Source organism: Nerophis lumbriciformis, linkage group LG05 (genome assembly GCF_033978685.3).
Source record: "Nerophis lumbriciformis linkage group LG05, RoL_Nlum_v2.1, whole genome shotgun sequence".
Lineage (NCBI taxonomy): Eukaryota > Metazoa > Chordata > Actinopteri > Syngnathiformes > Syngnathidae > Nerophis > Nerophis lumbriciformis.
The window spans coordinates 36,312,842-36,336,647 of record NC_084552.2 but is presented as its reverse complement, the minus strand read 5'-3'; the positions used below and the strand labels follow the sequence as shown (position 1 = coordinate 36,336,647).

The 23,806-nt window shown below is 38.2% G+C and overlaps 1 protein-coding gene across 2 annotated transcripts in view; it reads right to left on the bottom strand.

Annotated features, from left to right (window-relative positions):
- Window positions 1-278: 278 nt before the first annotated feature.
- ipo8 (importin 8) overlaps window positions 279-23,806 on the bottom strand; it is a 42,448-nt gene continuing 18,920 nt past the window's right edge. Inside the window, exons 14-25 of one of the 2 annotated variants that reach the window (XM_061960631.2) lie at window positions 23,310-23,475; window positions 20,269-20,429; window positions 19,979-20,104; window positions 19,791-19,866; window positions 18,323-18,448; window positions 14,511-14,608; window positions 14,334-14,429; window positions 9,298-9,518; window positions 6,689-6,894; window positions 6,375-6,599; window positions 6,069-6,198; window positions 279-744 (exon numbers count right to left, since the gene is read on the bottom strand). In XM_061960631.2, coding sequence (XP_061816615.1) covers window position 744; window positions 6,069-6,198; window positions 6,375-6,599; window positions 6,689-6,894; window positions 9,298-9,518; window positions 14,334-14,429; window positions 14,511-14,608; window positions 18,323-18,448; window positions 19,791-19,866; window positions 19,979-20,104; window positions 20,269-20,429; window positions 23,310-23,475 — 1,632 coding nt within the window. In that variant the 3' untranslated portion in view covers window positions 279-743. The remainder of the gene's footprint in view (window positions 745-6,068; window positions 6,199-6,374; window positions 6,600-6,688; window positions 6,895-9,297; window positions 9,519-14,333; window positions 14,430-14,510; window positions 14,609-18,322; window positions 18,449-19,790; window positions 19,867-19,978; window positions 20,105-20,268; window positions 20,430-23,309; window positions 23,476-23,806) is intronic. The other variant, XM_061960632.2, reaches the window with a different exon arrangement.

The window sequence follows — 23,806 nt, the reverse complement described above, 5'->3', positions numbered from 1 at the left end:
AAAGACTCAAATCACGCAGCCAAGATATCTAAGGAATGGCTTCAGGACAACTCTGTAAATGTCCTTGAGGGGCCCAGCCAGAGCACATATGTAAACAACTGTTTTATGTCGGCACAAGGTTGTCTTCAACAGGATCTTCTCTATCAAAAGTACCGAAATAGTCATTAAGTGTATTTGGAATCAGTAATCTGTGTTTGCGGACATTCTTACAAGGATTCACACATGATGTCATAGACTGACCATACCAACAACAGAAAAAGAAGCAAGAACAACAGCTGTGAAATCTTAGAGCAACTTTTATCATTTTCAGTAAACAAAAGAAAATATTCCAGGCACAGCTACAAAGTCAAAACACTGCTTTGATTTGATTACAGTATGCCAGTGTGTCGTTTACAAACTTCATGAGATGACAAGAAATGCTTTGCTACAGCAACGATGACAGATTATTATAATACAGATCATGCAAACACGTTATTCATCGCACAAGTTTCATTCTTGAAGAACACTCACACAGTTAATGAACTGCACTGTGAAATTACATTTTTTGAAATGTTAGAATAACATACAGTATATTACAACAAAAATGAATACGCAGCCACGCACAGTCTGTCCTTGTGGATGTTCCAGCAGTGATCGCACCACATCCCAGATGACGTCCCATGGGTCAAAGGTCAAATTCGGATGCAATCAGATTGATCAGTCAGACCAGCTTCCTAATTCTGAGGAACTTACAGTGCTGCAGCTCTAAAACATTTTCAAAAAAGCACACACATACACATGGATGTTATTCATATTGGTTACATGTTCATATTTAATGATGTTTTAGAACTGTTCTTTTCCCAGTATTAGATAACAAGAAATGTGTAATTATTTTTAATTTTCTCTAATCGACAGTCAAAATGTTCCATACATCCTCTAAAATATTCATAGAACTCTAACTGATTGATAGCAGCTGATCATTTATCTTTCTCAGCACAGCACAGTGAAGGCATAGTTTATTTTGAACAACATACTATGTTGCATTTAGGGATAGGTACCAAATTTGGTACTTTTTATAGGTTAGATTTACCTCGATTACATTTGTGTATGAAAAAAAATCGTATCTCCACAAGACCCAGGATAGCTTAGTGGTTAAGACTGTCGACTCAGATTGAAGGGTGCTGGATTCGAATCCCGGACGGGTTGACATGTAATTTACAAAACTGGCTTGAGGCTTCAAGGTGACATATATTGTGACTGTGTCACCTCTCCCATGTAATATTAAAATAATTATTTAATAAACTTTTTTTTTTATCCAATTGAACTATTTTATTTAATTGTACCCAGGAGAGCTCATTGGTCAATGCTCTTTATTATTAATTTTATATTCTTATTCCCACCCACCTCAGGAATTACACTCACTCACACACACTCATTCTCTCACTCACACTCACAGGTAACCCCTGAGGTGTCATCATTGACTATTTGACAATTTATTTTTTATTATTATTATATTTAGTGTTTACTTAATTTTTCAACTATGTTACTCAAACAAGTAGCACATAACATTACTCTATGTGAGGGAGAAGAAACACCCCACAATGTATGTCGTTTTGACGCCAAATGTCTGAGTCCCTGTATGGGGTTTGAACTCAGTACCTCTGTACTAGAAGCCCACAGTGTTGACCTTTGAGCTATCCTGGGTCCCATTAAGGCTTGATTTTCGCTCATATACCAATGTTATCAGTGATCTATGATCGAGGCGAAACAAAAAACAAAATCTTCCAAGTTATGGATTTGAACCCACTAGTACAGAGTGAAAGGCAGCAGTCTTAACAATTGAGCTATCCTGAGTCCCATCAGCAAATGATTTTTGCTCATATACAAATGCAATCATTAAACTATGATAGGTGAAGCAAAAAACTGGTAATTCCAAGTTATGGATTTGAACCCAGTTTTACTGTCTGAGAGGCAGCAGTCTTAACCATTGAGCTATCCCGAGTCTTCTTGTAAGTGTATTCTGCCTCATTCACTAATGTAATCGTGACATCTGTCACAGTAAACTACAATTGAGGTGGTACAAAATTTTGAACATAAGTTACATATCAAACCAATTGGGATTCAAACACAGTACTCCTGTATTGGGAGCCCACAGTGTTGACCATTGAGCTTTGTTAAGTTTTCTCCGCTGCTATGCTAACTAAGCTGTCAACACACAGCTGTGCGTGCACTGCAATAGCTGGTGGTGTTCGATAAATTCTGACAGGGCAGCACAGTTAGTTCCGCTGTGTAGTTACGTTAGCGTCCTCAAAAATCGAAACATTTCAAAGCGAGACAGCACTTTATGCATGTTAAATATGCATTTTAAATAAAAGTAACGTCAATAGATTTTTAAAACCTTTCAAAATCGTATTTAAGATCTTTTATGAGATTTTTGGAGAATAAAAAAAAAATTAAGGTCTTAAATTCAAATTATTTGATTTAAAACTTTTTTAGACTTTTTCAGACCCCGCGGATACCCTGCATTGAGCTATCCTCGGTCTTGTTGTAAGTGGAGTCTGGCTCATTCACTAATGTAATCGTGACACTTGTCATTGTAAACTAAGATTGAGGTGAAACAACATTTTGAACCTATGTTACATATCAAACAAATTGGGATTTAAAACCAGTACACCTGTATTGGGAGCCCACAGTCTTGACCATTGAGCTATCCTGGGTCCCATCATAGCTTGATTTTTGCTCATTTACAAATGCAATCATTAAACTATGATAGAGGTGAAACAAAAACTAGATCTTTCAAGTTATGGATTTGAACCCAGTAGTACTGAGTGAGAGAAAGCAGTCTTAGCGGACAGCGTGGCACAGTTGGGAGAGTGGCCGTGCCAGCAACCTGAGGGTTCCTGGTTCAATCCCCACATTCTACCATCCTAGTCACGTCCGTTGTGTCCTTGAGCAAGACACGTCACCCTTGCTCTTGATGGGTCCTGGTTAGCGCCTTGCATGGCAGCTCCCACCATCAGTGTGTGAATGGGTGAATGTGGAAATAGTGTCAAAGCGCTTTGAGTACCTTAAAGGTAGAAAAGCGCTATACAAGTATAACCCATTCAACACATTTAGCCATTTTTTGCTCACATACAAATGCAATCAGTAAACTATGATAGAGGTAAAACACAGTATCTCTTAAGAGAATATACCTGGCTCCAATGACAAATATAATTGAGGAGCCCTGTCTCAGTTAAACTACGACATAGGTGAAACAAAACATTGGAGCTCTGTAAGTAACCTAGCTACCAGACCATGATTCGAACCCAGTACCCCTAGTTGGTGGCCAAGTGTGAACCACTGATCTACCCTTGGTCTTCTTGAGGGAATATTCCGGGCCCCAAAGACAAATGTAACTGAGGACCAGTCTTGATGAACTACGATGGAGGTGAAACAAAACTTGGGAGATTTTTAAGTTACCTAACGACCTGACTGGGAATGGAACCCAATAACCCTTTATGGAAGCCAATGCTTTTAACTGATCAGTTATCCCGGGTCTTGGCGTCATTATTAAGCTCACTTTAAAGACGTATTTTTTTTACAACAGATAAACTTTGACAATTTTCCAACTATGTCTTTATTCAACACACCATGCACCCTCACACGTTTGGAACCAACATTTGAACAATTGGCAACTTAATCTGCATTATTTGTCATTTATCATCGGTCATGTTTCCTTTACAGCTGAGAGGCCTCGGATTGGTGGAAAATTGTCATTCTATGAATACATTCTATGAGCGACATATGAACTCGTAGGAGATACCTTGTTAAGTGGAAAACATTCATCTGGGTTTAACCACGTCTCGCTGACACCGATGACACTAAGATTGTTGTCTCTAATGATTTGTCACGTCATAACTTAACCTCAGTAGATTGCCTGTGCACTTCTGGCATAGTCTCTGGGGCAAATGTGACTTATGTGTTATTCTACGACAAACGCAATGTGTGCAGGAACTTTCCAGCCAGGCATTGGTTAGTTCTAGCTGAACTGACTCTTCACCCGGGGTAACACCTGTGTCTCTCAGACAGTGGTCAGTGGCGTTCCGTGCGCTGCAGGGTGGGGCCCTTAATTATATCACTGATTTCTTGTGGCCCTAAACTTTGGTCTTCAGACCAGGGTCTCCTAAAGATCCCAAAAAGTCATTTTAAAAGCCGTGGAGACCTGGCTACTACAAACTAGAAACATGTCACATTGCTCACATGACACTTTTTACACTCACAAGCAGCACAAAACCAAATATTTTTTGTGTGCATTTTTCAAAAGGCACTTTTTGCCGTCCAGAAAGAATGTAACGCTATTGAATGCAGTCAAAAACTAGCGGCAGGCGGACAACTGGCTCTCAGACTGAAGCTTGTCCCTTTGTCGAGGTTTGGTGAGCGTTGCTTGCAGCGTGACCCTAGGATGCTGATTATCGTACTTTAGCAATAAAGGGAAACATAACATTTATAATCATATTTAAATAATAATATTATAATAATAATACCATTATCTACAGATGATTATCCTACATCAGTAATAAAGAGAAACATAACATTTTTAATCATATTTAAATAATAATAATAATAATACTAGAAATTCCCGCGGACATTTTGATGGGCCTGCTATCTGTGCCCTGGACCTCTGGACGGGGGTCGCCGGAAGCCGCCATACTTTTAAGATGGTGCCGAGTCTCCGAATCGAGTGTACAAATCTGTGAGTTTTAGGTGTAAACGTACAAAATGAGCTACAGAGCTAGCCTAAAACGTTAGCATGCTAACATTAAAATGCTAACACTTAGCATATTTGCTAACATTGGCATACAGTTAGCATGTTTCACACACGTAGTTATTTGGTTCTAAGGTGTATGGCTGCAGAAGTAGAGAAAAAAGTGTAAAAATAGGGGAAACTGTCAGCATCGCAATTCTAGCATGCTATCGGTAGCATGCTAAAAGTTACCAAGTGTTGCATACCAAGTTATATGACGCTGGGGTAAACGGTTGCAAAACTAGCTCAAAAAGAAAGCATGCTAATGTTAGCATGCTAAAAAGCTAACCTTGGCATGCTATCAAGTTGTATGACTGTAATGTGTATGGCTGTGGAATTAGAGAAAAAAAGTGTAAAATTAGCTAAAAAGGTTAACATGCCATAGTTAGCATGCTAAAGTTAGCACGTTAACATATAGCATGTGTCTCATACCAAGTTACTGTAAGGTGTATGGCAGTTGAATAATAGAAAAAAGTGTGAAATTAGCTGAAAAGGTTAGCAGGTAAATATTAGCATGTTAACAGGTAGCATGTTTTACATACCAAGTTATGTGACTGTTAGGGTTATGGCAGTGGAATTAGCTCAAAAAGTTAGCATTTTAACATTAGCATGTTAACGTTAACATGCCAACAGTTAGCATGTTTTACATACTAAGTTATATGACTAAGGTGTACAGCTGTGGATTTAGAGAAAAAAGTACAATTAGCGAACCAAGTCATATGACTCTGGGTTATACGGTTGCAAAATTATCTAAAAAATTTAGCATGTTAATGTTGGCATGCTAGCAGTTAGCATGTGTCACGTTCCAAGTTATATGACTCTAAGGTGAATGGTTGTGAAATTGGAGAAAAAAAGGGTCAAATTAGCAACAACAAAAAAAATTGCACTTTAATGTTAGCATGCTAACATTAACATGCTAGCAGTTAGCATGTGTCACATACCAAGTCATATGGCTCAAAAATGTACGGCTGCGGAATTAGAGAAAAAAGTGTACAATTAGTAGAAAAAGTTAGCTTGCTAATGTGAGCATACTAGCATGCTAACGTTATAAAGCTAGCACCTAACTGGGTAAATTAATTACCAAAATGCACTATTTGTTGGAGTATGCATAGAAAGTTGCAAAAAGGCTAGCATAAAATGTTAGCATGCTAATATAAGAGACGCTAAGAAAAAACATTGTGAGAATGGCCAATCCATTTTGTTTAATTGCTGCTAAACAGAAACTACAAGCTGCAGTCCATCACGATGACTAATCAGAGCATTGGTAACTGATGATCACTAACACCCTCGCCTTGCTCCTTACCACTGGCCTTTGGCCGCATTGCTCCTCCTCTGTTGTGAGATGTTGTAGATCTCCTGCAGCTGTGCCTTCTGGTCATCACTAAGGGGGGCTGTCAAACACTGGTACCAAGTGGCATCATTACTCTGGACCCCTGAAACAGTCAATAGTATAGTGCAATGTTACACAACGTGTGTATTCTCATATACCGGTACTAGTACTGGGTAAAAGTGTAGTATCTTGGAGAAAATCCTTATTGGACTGAACTTCAGTGCAATTCTGTTTTTCTCAGCTCATATTGAGGTTTCACCAGAAAAAATGTTGACTTACTGAGCAGCGCAGACGCAAAGAACTGATATTCATCTTCTCCGTTGTCGTAATCAATAGGCGTGCTGTACTCTTCTAGAGGTGTTCCCTCAAAGGAATCATCATCATCGTCATCGTCCCAATAGTCTTCGTCATTATTCCCATCTTCCAGGCCCATTGGCGTACTGGACTGTTGCTGCATCGTGTTGCTGCTCTCATTCGCCTCATCTTCATCACTGGGGATCTCCTCTACACACACACACACACACACACAACATTAAAACTCACTAATGCAATTTTGCCATTCTCAGAATTATTTGTGTTTTCGTTCTTCTCACCATTTTTCTCTTCAGCCAAAGTCCTGTTGTGTGCCAGCTGGTCTGGTTTATTAACGTGACGAGAGGTGTAAAGGTGTTTGAGGCCCAAGAAGAGCAGCAATATAGAAGGAATAATCTGATTGGCGACTCCTTCCAGCGCCGCCGGTCGGCTCGGAAGCTCCATCAGCACAGTCAGGCCGATGATGCACATCTTACGGTCATGGAGTCTGGTGAGTGCATCCCAAGGGAATGATAAGCACATAAAAATGTATCAATAATACAGAAACTGATTTATGCACAGTGCATATTGACTACAATCAATGATGTTTACCTTTTTAACAAAAATCTTTTTTTTAGTTTGAACTAAAATGACCTGTGTGAACTCATCCTGGTACAAGACAATGGCTTTCTCATCCACTTACACAGAAAGCTCCTAACAACTTTTTTAAAGTGCTTTGTTTTATATATATTTGTTGTATATGCACTCTTGTAAAAAAACATAATATTTGAATGTATTGCAATTGCTCCGCCAGTCACCCATCATTTAATCACTGTTAATTGGTTCCGGACATGACAGCGATAAATTAACTTCCATGAAGTAGGAATCCATCCATCCATCCATCCATCTTCTTCCGCTTATCCGAGGTCGGGTCGCGGGGACAGCAGCCTAAGCAGGGAAGCCCAGACTTCCCTCTCCCCAGGAATCACTAATTATAAATATAATATAATACCATAGCTAGAGCTTAAAAACCTGTAAACAATATTTTAAATACATTTTTCAGAATTATGAGAGCCTTCTAGACATGAAATAACACTAATTAGTCACCTTTACACCCTTTAAATCAAATATACTAATGCTTGCAGAGGCTGAGCCAATCAGAAGCTACAATACTAAAGAGCGCGGTTTAATTGGTTTGGTCTGTAGTATTGATATGTTTAGTTTATTTAGCCATGTTTATTCTTGAAAATGATTCATTTAGGACCAAAGAATGCAGAATATACTTTAAAAAAAGTTTAAAAAAAATGTGGTGAAGCCTCAATGTCTGAATCCCGTACTGAGGTACTCAACTGTAATACACTTTTCCACCACTTGTGGCAGTAATGAGAACCTCAAACCAGAGTATGCCCAACTCGCTTTCAGGCAATCTCAATGATTTGTCCAAAGGCACTCACGTGACTACAGGGTGCCATGACTGCTACCAACTTTGAGCTGATGCAATGTGTTTGGGGCTCTTCTTCTTTAGTTTTTCAACATGTGAAAATGCCCTGTTGTGCTTTTACATCACCTTCCCTAACAACCATGAAAAAAAACAAGAATGGTAAGTTAAGTTTCACCATCAACACTGGAGGGCCACTGATTACAGCCTCTTGTGTGAGATAAACAAATGACACAATGTCTGTGTTTCGTTCAGGAGAAAATACACAAAAGCTATTACAAATAATAACAGAATAAATTGATAAATTAAAGAGATGGTTTGACAAAAACAGACTATCTTTGAATCTCAGTAAAACTAAAATAATGCAAAAAAAGTATCGCTAGAAGAGAAAGTCAAACACAAATACAAATAGACAAGACAGTGAAAGAGTAAAAGAAAACTAATTTGGGTGTAATTATTGATGAAAAAGTTAATTAGAAATCTCACAAAAATATACAACATAAAGTGGCAAGAAATACGTCAATAATGAATAAAGCAAAATATGTGACATGCACCTGGGGATAGGTTCATTGGCAACACTAAATTGTCCCTAGTGTGTGAATGTGAGGGTGAATGTTGTCTATCTGTGTTGGCCCTGTGATGAGGTGGCGACTTGTCCAGGGTGTACCCCACCTACCGCTCGAATGCAGCTGGGATAGGCTCCAGTGACCCCGAAAGGGACAAGCGGTAGAAAATGGATGGATGTTTTGTACCAAAATCACTCCATATTCTCTACTGCTCGCCAGTGTTAACATATCTGAGTTATTGTACAGAAATATGGGGAAATAACTACAAAAGTACACTTACTCACTTAGCTTGTTACAAAAAAGAAAGATCAGTTAGAATAATACATAGCGAGTTCCACATACATTGATTACAAATAATATTCATTGTCAATAGTGATTATTGACTATGAATAAAATCAAGAGTAACTTTACAAATTCAGTGTTATCATTTGAATATAGGCCCTGGGCCCCTCTGTAGTGAAAAGGTTAGGCCCCAAGGTCAAAAAGGTTAAGAACTTATGCTTATGGTTTAACTTATGCAATTGCTCCACATGTTATAGGAGCAGAGAAAAGTCTGTTGGCAGAGCTCACCCGTGACACCGTGTCACTGTGACCCTGAACAGGAGAAACAGTAAAAAAATAAATGAATGAATATCATGTTATAATAACGTGCATTTACAGTATATAGTGCCTTTCAAAGGACCCAACAACACCTTAAACATCTTCATTGTATTGATTTAGTAATGCCTGGTGATCTGATGTAGTAATTTAAGATAGTTTTTAAAGGTCGACTTGCATTTATTTTACTTGAAGCATTTTATTTGTTCAAACCAAAGCAATTTTTTTAAAGAAATGTATATTTGTCATATCATAAAAGAAAAGAAGTGGTTTAATAACGGTAATCAGATAAAAACTGTCTATGTCTCACCCGATGAAGAATTCTGTGTCATTCATCCACTGGTTGATGAAGTGGGCGGTGATGGGCTGCGAGTTTTGGGGGAAGTGTGTGTTGTCCAAAGTGTGCATGAGCAGCGCAGGGTTGTAGTAAAGAGCAGCAATAGCCACCTCCAAGCACATGATTCTTAGCTCGTTGGATTTGACGCCTCGCATCAAACGCTCCAGGACTGCCTCCAAAAACAGAGGAATGCACTATAGTTGAGAGATAGAAACATCTGTGTAAACTTACTTTTTTAAATACACAGGTGGACAAAATTATTGGTCACAGAAATAGCTTGACGGTGACAAAAGTAAAAAAACATTTATGGTCTAAAAGAATAAAAAAAGGCTTGGACAAAAATGATAGCACGCGTAACCCCATTTTAAAAGGGAACTGCATGTTTTTAGGAATTTTGCCTGACATTCACAATCCTTATGCAAGCCATCAAAGACTACTTTGGGACAAATGATGAACCTTATATTTTTTAGCCTGAATATATAGAGACTGAGCTAGAGGTGGGACCAAGTCATTGTTTTGCAAGTCACAAGTAAGTCTCAAGTCTTTGCCCTCAAGTCCGAGTCAAGTCCCGAGTCAAGACAGGCAAGCCCCGAGTCAAGTCCAAAGTCAAGACTGGAAAGTCTCAAGTCAAGTCCTAAGTCCTGCATTTTGAGTTTCGAGTCCTTTCAAGTCCTTTTAACCACAGACTAATATATTAACACAGATTGTGTATGCTTTTCAAACGCTGTATTTATTTATTAAAACAAGTGAATTTTAAATTGCAGGAAAGAAAATTGTGCTGACATTGCACTTTATAATATCACTATTAACCAGTCATTTTAAACATTAACTCATTCCTTTACAGAACAAACACATTCAAAAATAAAGTGCAAATGTACTTATTTGTACAAAAGTGTTAACATTGAAAAAACATGACATATACGTGAACATAATAAAAAAGTTGTACTTTTTATGTCAGGGCCCTATGCTGCATTGCATTTGCAAAAGACCAAATTAGCCAAGAGTCTGTCAGTCATTTGTGCACGATGGGGGCGTAGTATGATGCCACCATGGCTGAAAACTCGCTCCACTGGAGCACTGGAGGCAGGCACTGCCAAGACTCTCATGGCCACTCGGAACAGTGAAGGAAGAGTCTTCATGTTCAATGCCCAGAACAAAAGGGGGGAGAGAGTTGTTTTGGGTTGGTGCACTACTTGTAAGTGTATCTTGTGTTTTTTATGTTGATTTAATAAAAAAAAGAAAGAAAAAAATTTTTTTTTGTGCGGCCCGATACCAATCGATCCACGGACCAGTACCGGGCCGCGGCCCGGTGGTTGGGGACCACTGAGGTAAACAACCAACAGTATGTCAGAAAGCTAGCTAAAACGGTACACATATTCATAATATAGTATACATTTTAACTGACCTTTAATTTACTATTTTTGTCTTTTTTTAGGTGGCTAAAATACGCGGTGCTGCTGACCGCCGTCTAACGTTACGTGTGATATATTGACTAACGTAACCCTGCTTGAAAAAAATCACTGAACAAAAAGTATGAATAAGGTAGTGAACTGCAACAGATTCCCGTGTTTGCAATAACGTTATAACGTTAGCAGTGAGTTTACAGCCTCACTGATTTAACTACACAGCAAATAAAAGTCACGTTACTTAGCCAATAAACGTTATCTTACATTCAAAATTTACCGTTCTTTGTGCAACTTCAAATGCCGGACGAAGTTGGAAGTTGTTGCCTCTCCATCAGTAATTTTCGAACCGCATGTGTTGCATACTGCAAACCGTTTTGTGTTGACCACCTCGTAATTTTTATACCCAAACAAAATTATTTTAGGTATCATTTTTTGTTCACTGGCGTGTGGTTTGGACATGTCTTCTTCGTTGGTTGTCCTGCAATTTGATTGGATGAATGCTGTGTGATGAAAACAAAGTAGATCTAATTTGATTGGCTGTTGTACTGAGACCACACCAGCTGACACACGCAACGCTGATAGACAAGTACACAATGAAAAATACGGAGCGCTCCCGAATAACTTTTTCATCTTTGGGTTTTGGGGAAAGTAGCAAGTCATGTCAAGTCATGTCAATTCAAAAGGCTCAAGTCCAAGTGAAGTCACAAGTCATTGATGTTAAAGTCTAAGTCGAGTTGCAAGTCTTTTTACATTTTGTCAAGTCGAGTCGAAAGTCATCAAATTCATGACTCGAGTCTGACTCGAGTCCAAGTCATGTGACTCGAGTCCACACCTCTGGACTGAGCTAAACAGGTCCAGCTTTAGTGAAACAGGCATCATGTAGCAGTATGGCTAAGTGCTAAACAAGAAATACAAACCACAAAGTACAAACATTATAAAAAAAATCACTTACTTTACAATGTCTGCTCTCACTAGGATGCCAACTGAATGTTTGTATTTTTCCGTTTGGATGAAAAATTCATCAACAAAATAAAAGCTGGCCGCCAACGAGCGTTTAATTTGTGTCTTTCTCGCAATCTCTAGGTCTAAGTTGAATGTCAAAGTTGACAATTTTCTCGGTTTATGGCCACATCCTTCTACTATCCAGGTGAGAGGCATGATTTATCATCTAAAACAGGGGTGTTCAAACTACGGCCTATGGGCCAGGTCAGCGCCGTCAGTTTGCTTTGACGTGCACACAGCGCAACATTCACTTATATGACCCAATCAAAACACCTCATGACCTCAGACTGGGCCGAAGGTTCACCTTCCAACAAGACAATGACCCTAAGCACACGGCTAAAATAACAAAGGAATGGCTTCAGAACAACTCTGTGACCATTTCTGACAGACCCAGCCAGAGCCCTGACCTAATCCCAACTAAGCATCTCTGGAAAGACCTGAAAATGTCTGTCCACCAATATTTATCATCCAACCTGACAGAACTGGAGAGGATCTGCATGGAAGAATGGCAGATGATCCCCAAATCCAGGTGTGTAAAACTTGTTGCATCATTCCCAAGAAGACTCATGACTGTACTAACTTAAAAATATGCTTCTATTGCTTCTAGTGCTCTAAATATGACCACTTGATGTTTAAGTTTGTATTTTTTTAATAATTTTGCAAACATTTCTACATTTCTGTTTTTTTTCTGTCAAGATGGGGTGCTGAGTGTACATCGATGAGAAAGAAAATGCTAATTGGGGTCATAGTATTGACATTTGTTAGTGTTCAGTCAATAAGCAGCAACAGGAAGTGACATATTGGGAAGTGCTCCATTGTGCTGTGTCCAGAGCTGGTTGAGCAGGATTGTCTATCCAAACTATTGTTTCCAAACCCTTTGAGTGGGAATATAAGTAAGTTTATTTTGTACATGAGTGTTAGATTCTGTATTTGTGATTATTATGACAGTTTAAACAAGTACATTTAATTTAAAGTATAACACAAGATGGTCTAATTTGAATTAGTGTTGATGTGTGTATGTCATACATTGCTCTGCTATGCAAAATATGATTTTGATTGACGACTGATTGTATTATTTGTATTTACAGTTACATATTTTGTTACATTAAATTCCTCATCCAACAATTTACATTCCCGTTCCTTAGACAACGTGATGTAATTAGGAGTTTAGCTGTGAATCCCAATGTAGGACACAGGGTCACATCGGGTGTAACAGTACATCCTCCAGACGAGCTGTTAATAAATAGCCCCAGGTGTGACATCAGCGGATTATCTATATATGGTAGAGGATTGCCCAAAGTGCTTTGCGCGAGGCCGCCATTGCAGTCCGCACTGAAGTCAATAAAATCTCTATCCTGTTGTTGTGGGGCAGACTGGCTCATACATGGACATGCATGCTGTTGCCATTTTGAAATACAAAGTAATGCGTAGTTCTACCTTATATTAGTCAGGGGACTCCATATAGAAGCGCTAAAAACTAACATGGGTGACGGGGGAAGCCACAGTCAAAGTGAAAACACATAAATAAGAACACCCACAAAACGGTGCATCCTGAAGAGAAGGTCAAAGCGGTGTGAGGCTACTGTCAACCTGACTTACGGAAGCACCAAATGCTCGTTAAAACATTATCTACATAGTTATACGTGCTTTTATCAGTCCAGATCATGCAAAAAAGTTGCTTTTGAGGAAAAAGAAAAATCACTAAGAGGGGTTGGAAAGTCGCTAGATTTACGAAAAAGTTGCCAAGTTAGCAACACTAGCGCAAGTGGCGGAAGAATGCATAGTCACCAATTGCTACACTAAGGACAAGGTCATTTTTACTCGTTAACTTTTTTCACTTCATTAAGTCTCTGAATCCTGAGGCATACTCTTAAGATGGCAGTGCATTACAGTAAAGGATAGTGAAATGTTGACCAAGCTCAAAAAATTGAAAAAATGATGGCCAAGTCGCTAAAATGCTGCAAGCATCATCAAGGGTCAAGATGGTATCTTTGAACTTTTTTTTATTTTTATAAATGGTTGATTTATATAGGCCAGTAAGGTAAAGTTTTGGACCTGAAAAGTTTCGGCTACCTTGCTTCTGCAGCCTTCATCTTCAGTTTATCATATCTTTGAACGTTTGAAACACAGGTGGCAAATTCAAGGCCCGGGGGCCAGATCTGGCTCACCACATTATTTATAAGGCCTACGAAAATCTTAAAAATAAAATGCGTCAATAAAGTACTTAATCTTTCTTATAAAATGTATTCATTCTTTCCATTTTGACTGAAAAAATGTATGTACTGCTTGAAATTGCATATGTTTTAAACTTTAATTGTAATCATGCAACAAAATGTATCTACACTGTATTAGTTATCCATCAATTTGTATGTAAAAAAAATAATAATCAAATGGATAGGCAATTGTGTAATCTAAGGATTTGCTCCCATAAAATAGACCGTGATAACGGAGCAGCGTAGTGGGCTCCCAATAAGCCTGTTTCTCCTTCCGAAAGAATAAAACAACGGTAAAAAAGTAGAAAATAAATTTTGATAACCGACATTTTCAGCACAGTTTAGCGATGTATACATGATTATTTGTAAAGCAGGCTCTGATTCTGACCTGATCAATTCCCCTGCCTTTGCACTGCAGGATGATCACCTCCAATAGTTTGGCAGCGTGACATTCTGCATCCTCACCTGAATCTGTAATCAGCACCTGTAGGACAGATTTGGAAAAAAATGTTGGCAATGAGTCAGGACTAAGCAGCAAAGCTTGAATTCCCACGGGAATAATGACCTTTTTGCACATGCTGTAGATGATCTCCACATGCTTGGGATTGGACAGGAAGACATCCGTGTCCACAGTCACATAGTTGTGCAAAAGTGGCAACATATCTGTAACACAAATTTTACATCACAGATCACAGAAGGCTAATTTATCTATTTGATTAGTGTTTGGGAGAATTCTAACCCCCACAAAATGGTTAAGTTTAAATACACAAAACATACCACCAAGGCAACAAAGAAGGGGCTCAAGAACATCAAGATCATGCAGTGGCCTTAATTAGTCCCATAGAAAATATTTAGAAGGAGCTGAAACCTGTGAGTCGTAACTCTTATTTGTCTTCTTGTTAATTGTGTGAATGCTAAAAAGCATTTTCAGTTTCTTCTAGTCCGACACGATTTCGATATAACAGATGGAGTAATTTTACCTCGGCATGTTTTCGACTGTTGTTTGCAGTCTTCCTCAGAAGGGTCACCTGACCACTGTGACGTGTTGCCTCTCAGCTGTTCTTATAGGCCTGGCCAACCAGGTAGACCTGTCAGACCTCCCCGCACCCTTTTTGTGTGAGGTTTAAATGCCCCCCTACCTTGTCAAAACCTCCCCAAACCAGTACCAATCCTTTGTGCTAGAAAAATGTTTTGTCTGTTATAATTTTTAAGGTAATGTTAAAAACATAATCATTAATTATTATTAATTATAACTTAACCACCAACTATGTCAAAATCTCCCCAAACTTGTCCCCTTCATTTGGGCAACGTTTGTGCTGCAAACATTTTTGTTTGTGCCATTTTGTTTTTTAAGTTATTAAGGTTTCATTGTTATAAACGTGGTATTATTCATAACTATCCCTCCAACCATGTCAAAATCTCCCCAAACATTTCACAATCATTTGTGCTACAAGATTGTTTTGGTCTAACTATTGTACAGTTTTTAAGTTAACAAATTATGATCACTGTGGATGTGAATAATAAGAAAACGTTAATACCACCACAAACAATTGGGACTGGATTGGGGAGATTTTGACATGGTTGGAGGGCTGGTTATGAATAATCACACGTTAGTACGATAAAAACCAGAAAATGCTAAATACATTTTTAAAAACTAACAGCAAAAATGTAGCACAAACGATGGGGATGAGTTTGGGGAGATTTGGACAAGGTGGTGTTCCCCTTTTTTGATGCTCCAGGTTGGATATTGTCAGTTTCTTAATGTGTTTCTCCACCCTCTGTTATGATGTTGGCCCATTCATAGAGTGTCCTCACTACTGATAGTTTGTGTGCTGTGGGATGTTCTCATGTGCAGGTGGGAACCAGGTAGATCTGACTGGTCTACCTGGTTGGCTTTGCCTATAAAAACAGCTAATCGGTGACGCGTCACAGTTGTCAGACAATGGTCGAAACATGTTTATGTAAAATATTCCATCTATTATACTGAAATGTCGTCTGATTAGAAAAACTAGTGCTTGTTGCCAAGAAATGTCATGAACATCTGTTCTGGCCAACAAGAATATTTCCATCAAATCTTAGAGCCAGTTTTGCACACACTTCAAGAGGAATTTTAATCCGCTCCCTCTGTATATAAAATATATTCCCCAAATCCTGAGGTTTCTTTTTCGAAGTCGTCACTTGGCAACTTTCACAGATTTTCTTTGCTTTTATTTGTATTATTTTTTGAACTTATAGACCCTCTGTGGAAACATTTTCCTGATTCACACCCTCTGCCAGAGCTATTTAACTGAGGGGAAAATCCGACCCAGGAATGACGCCATACCGGCTACCGAGTTTAGGTTAAACTTTGGAGACATTTTTTGCAGTAAATTCCTAAAAACACTCGATTGCTATTTTATTGAGAAACTTGGACCAGTGTAAACGCATTCGCAGATCCTTGCAGTGACATTTTAACCTTGCTAACAAACATGGAACACTAGGGTCCAGAGATGTGATTTACATCGGCACCCCTTTAAGTCCTCTCCTTTTTAGCATTTGTTTTCCTTCAGATGCAGTCAGTAGTCATTTGTTTAACTTCTTCAGTTGTACTAGTAGTGTTCTTCAAGGTTCTGTTTTAGGTCCTCTCTTTTTAATAATTTGGGCTATTTAACCGGTGGCCCGTGAGTTCAGTCAAAAACACTTGACTCAGACTTATATAATTGCAGAAGGTCCTTAAAATCAGCAGAGCCCTCCTATAACTCAGACAAAATACATAGACCAAAACCAGATATCTACTGTAAACTACGCTGGTTCTTTGCAAAATATAAAATAAGAATAATAGTGAAGAGAAGTCCGGCTTCCGTGTCCGCCAACCTAACTTTTTGGCAAAACTTATTGGACGTCTTTGTTGTGTTATTCTACACTATCTACACCAAAATTCATCCATTTATTATTGTTCTTCTTTAGCGCTTTTCGTCCACCTCTAACTCCCAAACCATTCATCCGATTGATCCTGTTCAAGCGTCAAAACGTTCAGCGCATTCATGACATGCGTCCTTATTCAAAAAACGTTCCCCAATATTACCGGTTTTAGAGTAAGTCATAATTTTCATGTTTTTTGCCCTTTTTTCTTTCGACCACTCCTTCCACATTTTTCAATTACTATTACACCATTAAAAAAATCGTCTTGACAAAGACAATACAACTTGCCGTTTTTTTTAACCTAAAAAATTCCCAATTTTTACAGTATTCAAGGTTTTCTGAAATATTGGACAATATAATTGATACTCATCTCACCATTCTCACTTACGGTTACCATTTTTTCCCCTGCCTAAAAATAACCTTGACTCCAAGTAGATATTTCACACAATCAAAAAATAAATTTGTTGTAGTATAAAAACATTAATTTAGTCTGAAATTAGCAAAAAAGCAATACTTTTGCTGAATTGCTCCCTTTAACATTTAAAGTTGGACATGAATTTGACAGATAAGGCAGTTTGGCTGAGAGGATAACACACTTGCCTTTTCTCCCACTGATGTGCGTTCGAAAAAAGGTTACGTCTATGAGTCTCATAAATGAAAAAATATTCATTTATACCCGTAATTAGCCAAAAGACAGTCCTGTCGCACACATGTCTTTTTTTAACCAAAGCGGCAAACTGTTTTGAAAGCCTTGCTGTTTGGTACAGAGGTTAATATGATCGACTTTCAAGCAGGAGGACCTAGTTCAAATTCCTGAAAGCATGGACTGACCCACGAGGGTTAACTTAGTAAGTTCATTCTGGGACGCATACTTCCTTGGCTAATTTTGCAGAAAGTCTCATAATTTAATTCCAACTATTATGACATACATTTTTGATTTGTAAATTCATAGTACGATGCAGTACAGTTTCCTATCTTCAACATTCAAATTTTTACTACAATCACAGTATTTCTACATTCAAACCATATCACAGTTTAACCGTTTCCACCTTTCCATATACATTCCTCTCGCATTTAAACAAGTATTCTTCAATATTCAAACCATTCTTACTGTACATTCAAACATATTATTACAATACTCTACATTCCTTCTGCATTTCAGTTCACCTCCAGCATTGGGCATTCACACACAATTCCTGCCGGAATTTTATTTCCTAGTTAATTATGCACCAGGCTTACGCCTACTCGCTCTCCCTGTAACTGTTCACATCCACAGAGAATGTTGTTCTTTCTGTTATTGTTTACATCCAAATGTAAGTCACTGTATATGAATGTATGTAACATGTTAAATGCGGGTGATATTATCGGACAGAAATGGTGAGACAAAAAGCATTATGTTCATGAAAGGAAGTAAACAGCAAATACAAATCGGCACGGGATCATATAATTTTTTTCCCACGGTAAAGTTAGACCAACCAGTGAAGTAGTCAAAGCAGTCATGCTGAAAGACTTCATACAAGACACTCAGGAGCTGCCACATCTGGGGGGAGATGGTTTGGCATGTAAGTCCGAATGCCAGAGACAGGATCTCCTCATAGAACTCTGCGGATGACAGCAAACTTATAAATATAACTGCAGGATTTCCCAAAATGCTCACAGCTGCAGTCATGTTGTTTTATCCAAAAACAACAAAGCAATTTGTTTTAAAGGAGTCAATAATCCTGTGAGAGTTATTTATTAATATGAAGGGAATGTCACTGCAAGTGTGTGCACTGCTTATAGTGGGCAATCTTACACATGATTGGACCACCAGCACCAGCAAAAACCAAATGCAGAGGGGAAAAAATGCTTACCGGTAATTTGCTCTTAGGTAAAATACATCCCGTTAAGCTTTTAATGGCCCGCTAGTCAAAAATGTGTGGGTGCTCAAAAATATAAATTCACATCCATATCGCCATTTCTATCTATTCCAATTCTAAATCGATTAATAATTTTCAAGGAATCCATTTTTTTTATTATTAAGAATACATTTTAGGATTTTTTCTTACTTTTTATTAAGAATAAATGTTTTGATTAAAAACATTAAACAACTATTACTGATATAATAATTATTGCTATTATTATTGCAACTGTCTGTCTGTCTGTGTTGGCCCTGTGATGAGGTGGCGACTTGTCCAGGGTGTACCCCGCCTTCCGCCCGATTGTAGCTGAGATAGGCTCCAGCACCCCCCGCGACCCCAAAGGGAATAAGCGGTAGAAAATGGATGGATGGATGGATTATTGCAACTGTTGCTTCTAAACATTTTAGTTTTTCCTTTTTTTAGTTTGGTATTTGTATGTCTTCTCAATTCAAATTTCTATCATAAGTATATTGTAAAGCTAGGAGTGGGTTGGAGTTGGGGTTGCTCTATTTTCTTTTATTAGATTGATTAACATTCTGTGATTTTTGTAAATAAACATTTTTAAAAACAAGTTTTTGAAAATAAGTGTTTTAGACAAACACTTTTTGTGTAAGTCGTACGTCAGCAGCCAAGAAGAGCTTTTGTAAAATGTAACCGGTTTTAAATGGTTTTCTTATCATTTATTTACTAAATAATATATCACGAGAATCGTATTGAATCGAGAATCGATTCTAAATCGAATAGTAAGATGCTTAAAGATTTCTAACGCCTGGTTTAGATGCTGAAAAACAAATCTTTAGTTCTTCAGCTTCTAGAAAAAAAAGAAAAGAAAAATCATATTTCGATATATTTAGTGTAGAAAATGTATCAATCATTTAGTATATTTTACATTGTTTCAAAAACTTCTAGTACAAAAAGCAGCCCATTTTTTACCTTCTGTATTAAGATATTCAACTGTCAGAAAATAATTACCGGTAACAACGGAGAGGTATGAATAAGAGAAAGTGTGGGTTTACCAAAAGGCTGCCTATGCACACACACACCTGCCATACCTATGATTGGCTTCTGCAACACCAGACCGATCACCTGCAAACAGATCCCCTCCAGCTGTTGAGTGACCTAAGGAGGAAGATATCACAGTGTAGTTTTAGTAAAAAGATATAGATGTTTTTTCATACTAACTTGGTTTCAGCGATAGACTTATGTGAGTACAGTATTTCAGATGACTTACCTCTTTGTGATCCTCCATTACTGTAAGAATGGTGTCGATGGTGCTAAGGACACCAAGGGCCATGACAGTCTTGTCTTCATTCTCCTCGTATTCCTCACTCTGAAGGACCCTGGTAAAGATCTCTGCCTGTGAAGTAAACTACAAGGTTAAACACACCTGGATGCATATCCTCCTTAGGACCAGTGTCCTCTGCAGTAGACATTTGTTTGGTTTGCTAAACAAAAAAGTTCACTGTCGTCAGGAGGATGTTTTCATATTGTGTCCATACAGCGTACATCTTTATTGCTCACCAGGCTCTGTGTCATGTCAACAGCAATTGCTGCAACTTCTTCGTTGTACTCGCAGATCATCTTTTGAATGACATTTGTCAAATCGTCGTTTTCAGTCTCTTTGACCACATGCAGCAGCTCTTGCATAACCGGTCGGATGAACGGCCGGATATACAGCTTTGCTACACACACAAGCACAAATGAAGAAAATCATTCATGAACAAAAGGGAATCTCTAGGAATTGCGTGTGAATGCTGAAGAGTTGAGAAGTGGGAGTCCATGCGGTGTGGAAAATTGTCAGTTTGAAAGTTTTGATGGCACAGTGGTTTAAATCGGTTAAAATATGAGAAAATTATATTAATTAAATTAGGGAATTTTTGAAAGAAATAGTGGAATACCAGGAATTTTTTTAATGTTGCAAATAAACTGAGGGTTCGGACGGCAGACCGGTTTGAGTCAGTTGTGAAATGTGAAAGTAGTAACAATTTTTAAAGGGCCCCTCTGACAACATTGGCACTTATTTAATTGTTTTGGACCTAAAAATAATGAAACGCCACCCAAAATACACACACTAATGATTTTAGGCTTGTTTTCTAATGTGTTTCAACACATTTTGGAACGCCCAATTTTATCTCCAAAATGTAAGCAGGCTTGCATCAGCCTGCTGACGTCACGTACAGAAGACTGGAGGCAATTTCATATTGGGTAATATGTGTTTTGGTAGCATCTTCATTCCGAATCATGTTGTTTTCACACATCATTTGCAGGAATTATCAAATATGTCTGCCAGATGCATTAAAGACAGGGTCAGCCCGCATTCATTTCCAAATGATTGGAATATGAGTAAAGTATGAACCTCTCCAGTCAAATTGACTCGCGCAAAATGGGACGGACCAAGCGAGAAGTGAGTAATTTGCAGTCATCATTTTAAAGATTCTGACTTAGAACAAGAAGAATTTTGGTCAGAGTTTGGATGAAAACAAATTTAATGACTGAAACCCAAAAATCAATAGCACCCAAGAAGAGAGAAAAAATGAGTCAGAACCTGTGGAAAAACAAAGAAAAGAAGAGCAGACCCAGTGATCAAAAACAAGGTAAGCCGCTAGTAATCCGTTTTCAATGTACATCCTGCACATGCAAGACATTTAAAAAATATATAATATATTGTATCATCTTTATGCTGATGATACACAGATCTATGCCCTTCTAAAAAGGAAAAGTGATACGTGTTTACAATCACTTTTAAATTGTTTTGAGGACATAAAAGCATGGTTGGGGGTAAATTTCATAAATTTAAATAAGACCAAGACAGAAATGATTTTATTTGACTCAAAAGTAAACCAGAATGCTCACCCCAGTGGCCTGGACTCCCTGATGCCTAATTTTAAAGCTATAGTCTCAACCTCAGTTTTAAGTTTGACAATGATTTTAAATTGGAACAGCAGATTAATGCTGTTGTTCGATCCAGTTTTTTTCATCGGAGACTTTTAGCAAAAATTAAATCAGTTTTATCTTTTAATGACTTTGAGCGGGTAACCCCTGCTTTTATTTCATCAGGTTCGGACTACTGCAACTCACTCTATGTTGGAATGAACCAGGCCTCAGTCACTCAATTGCAGCTAGTCCAAAATTCTGCTGCTCGCCTTTTAACTGGCCCAAAAACACATGAGCACATTACCCCCATTTCGGCGTCCCTTCACTGGCTCCCAGTTCATTCTAGAATTCATTTTAAAATGGTATTGTTAATTTTTACATCCCTTAACGCACCAAAGTATTTGTGAGACGTTTTAAAAATCTACACCCCACAAGGTCTTTTAGGTCTGCTGATCAATTTCTCCTTGTTGTCCCAAAAACCTGGTTAAAATCCAGAGGGTATCGTGCATTTTCTGCTGTGGCTCCAAAACTCTAGCTATACGGACGGCTCCCTCTTTAATGAAATTTAAATCACGTCTTAAAACGTATTTTTACTTCTAGTCTTTTAAACCAGGATGAGAGTTGTGTGATTTTAGTCTATTTTCTTTTCTTTTATGTATTTATTCTCTGTCCTTAGTTTTATCCTGTTTCTAAATGTGTGTTAACTCCTGTGCAGCACTTTGTGAAACTTTTGTTTTTTTAAATGTGCCATAAAATTAAGTAGATTCGATTAGATAAGCTATTTTGCGTCCACTTCTATTGATGCTTTCCTCAAAATGCTTGAGGAAATGCTGAAAGAGCATGGGGAAACACAAGCAGAGGAGATGGACGAGCAGGGAAGTCTGGAAATGGCATTTATGTTATACTTTTTTGCTCATAATGTTAACTACATCCGTACTGAAGTAATCGTGGATCAGGGCAACAAAAAGTTATCAAAATAATATGCCTTCAAATGTGCTCCACTATGTAGATTATGTCTGCTCATATCAAGTCTGCAGATGGAAAGGGGGTGTTCCAAGTACAGTTAGTTATCTACACTTCACTCAAAAACAAATGTATATTATGGGAAACGACTACCAGATTCACTTTCAGGATGTAAATAAAGTAATAATACATAATGAGAACTTAGTGAAACGTTGGTCATCTGGACGCTATGGGTCCTTTAAGATCCAAGGACATTTGTGTCTGCAAAACGTGGAATTTACGTAAAAGTGGGAATTTGTAGGTGTGGAAAATTAATAGCCCGAATAAGCTAAAGGTTTGGACTTTGGAATAGTTTGAATCGGTTTAGAAAATTTAGTAGTAAGAATACTCCAAACCAAGGAATATTTTAAAATGTAGCATTTCAGGAAAAGTGAGTGTTTTAGTGATGTTGACAATTATTAGGAATGAGCTGAATGTTTTCAATGTTGGATTATTTTCGTGGGTTGAGAAATGTGTGAAATGTGAAACTTGCAAAAATTGTCCATTCATTTTCCATGCGGATTTTGATGCGCTAAATGTAGAATTATGGGAAAAGCAGCAAAATATGTAATAATGTGTGTGAATGTTTTTCGATATTCACACAATTTGACTGCAGAGCTACAAGATCCCTAGAAGTCATTCTTGTTAAGTGCCTGAAGAAGACGTGTTAACTTTTCCCAACATACCTTCTTTTTGATTGCTGACCAAGGTTTGTAATGCAATGGCTGCCTCCACCTTGACAGGCATCTCATTGTCATCAACCAGGTCTTTTTTCACCAACTCCACCGCATTCCTCAGAGCCATCACGTTGCGGAAGGTGAGCTGGCCGAAGCAGTGCAGGACCCAGCATGACTGACAAAAATAATAATACAAATTAATACACTGATTGGCCTGTTATTACAGTGAACTGAGTACAATTATTCAGGTCTTTCACATCTGTAAAGTGAAATGTGACTTAGTACTTGGCACGACTTTTTGTAGTTGGTCACTCGTGTTGCATCTCAGAAGGGATTTTGGTCCACTTTTCCTTAAAAGGACAGTGGAACCTCGATTCACAAACGCCTCTATTTGCGTTGCGTTCGTTACGAACGCGCCAAACCTGCCTCTGTGTGCGGACCATGTCTTGGCGTGCGAACATTTCTATTTATTTTTTTTATTCATTTAATTTTGCTGCTGGAAGCCC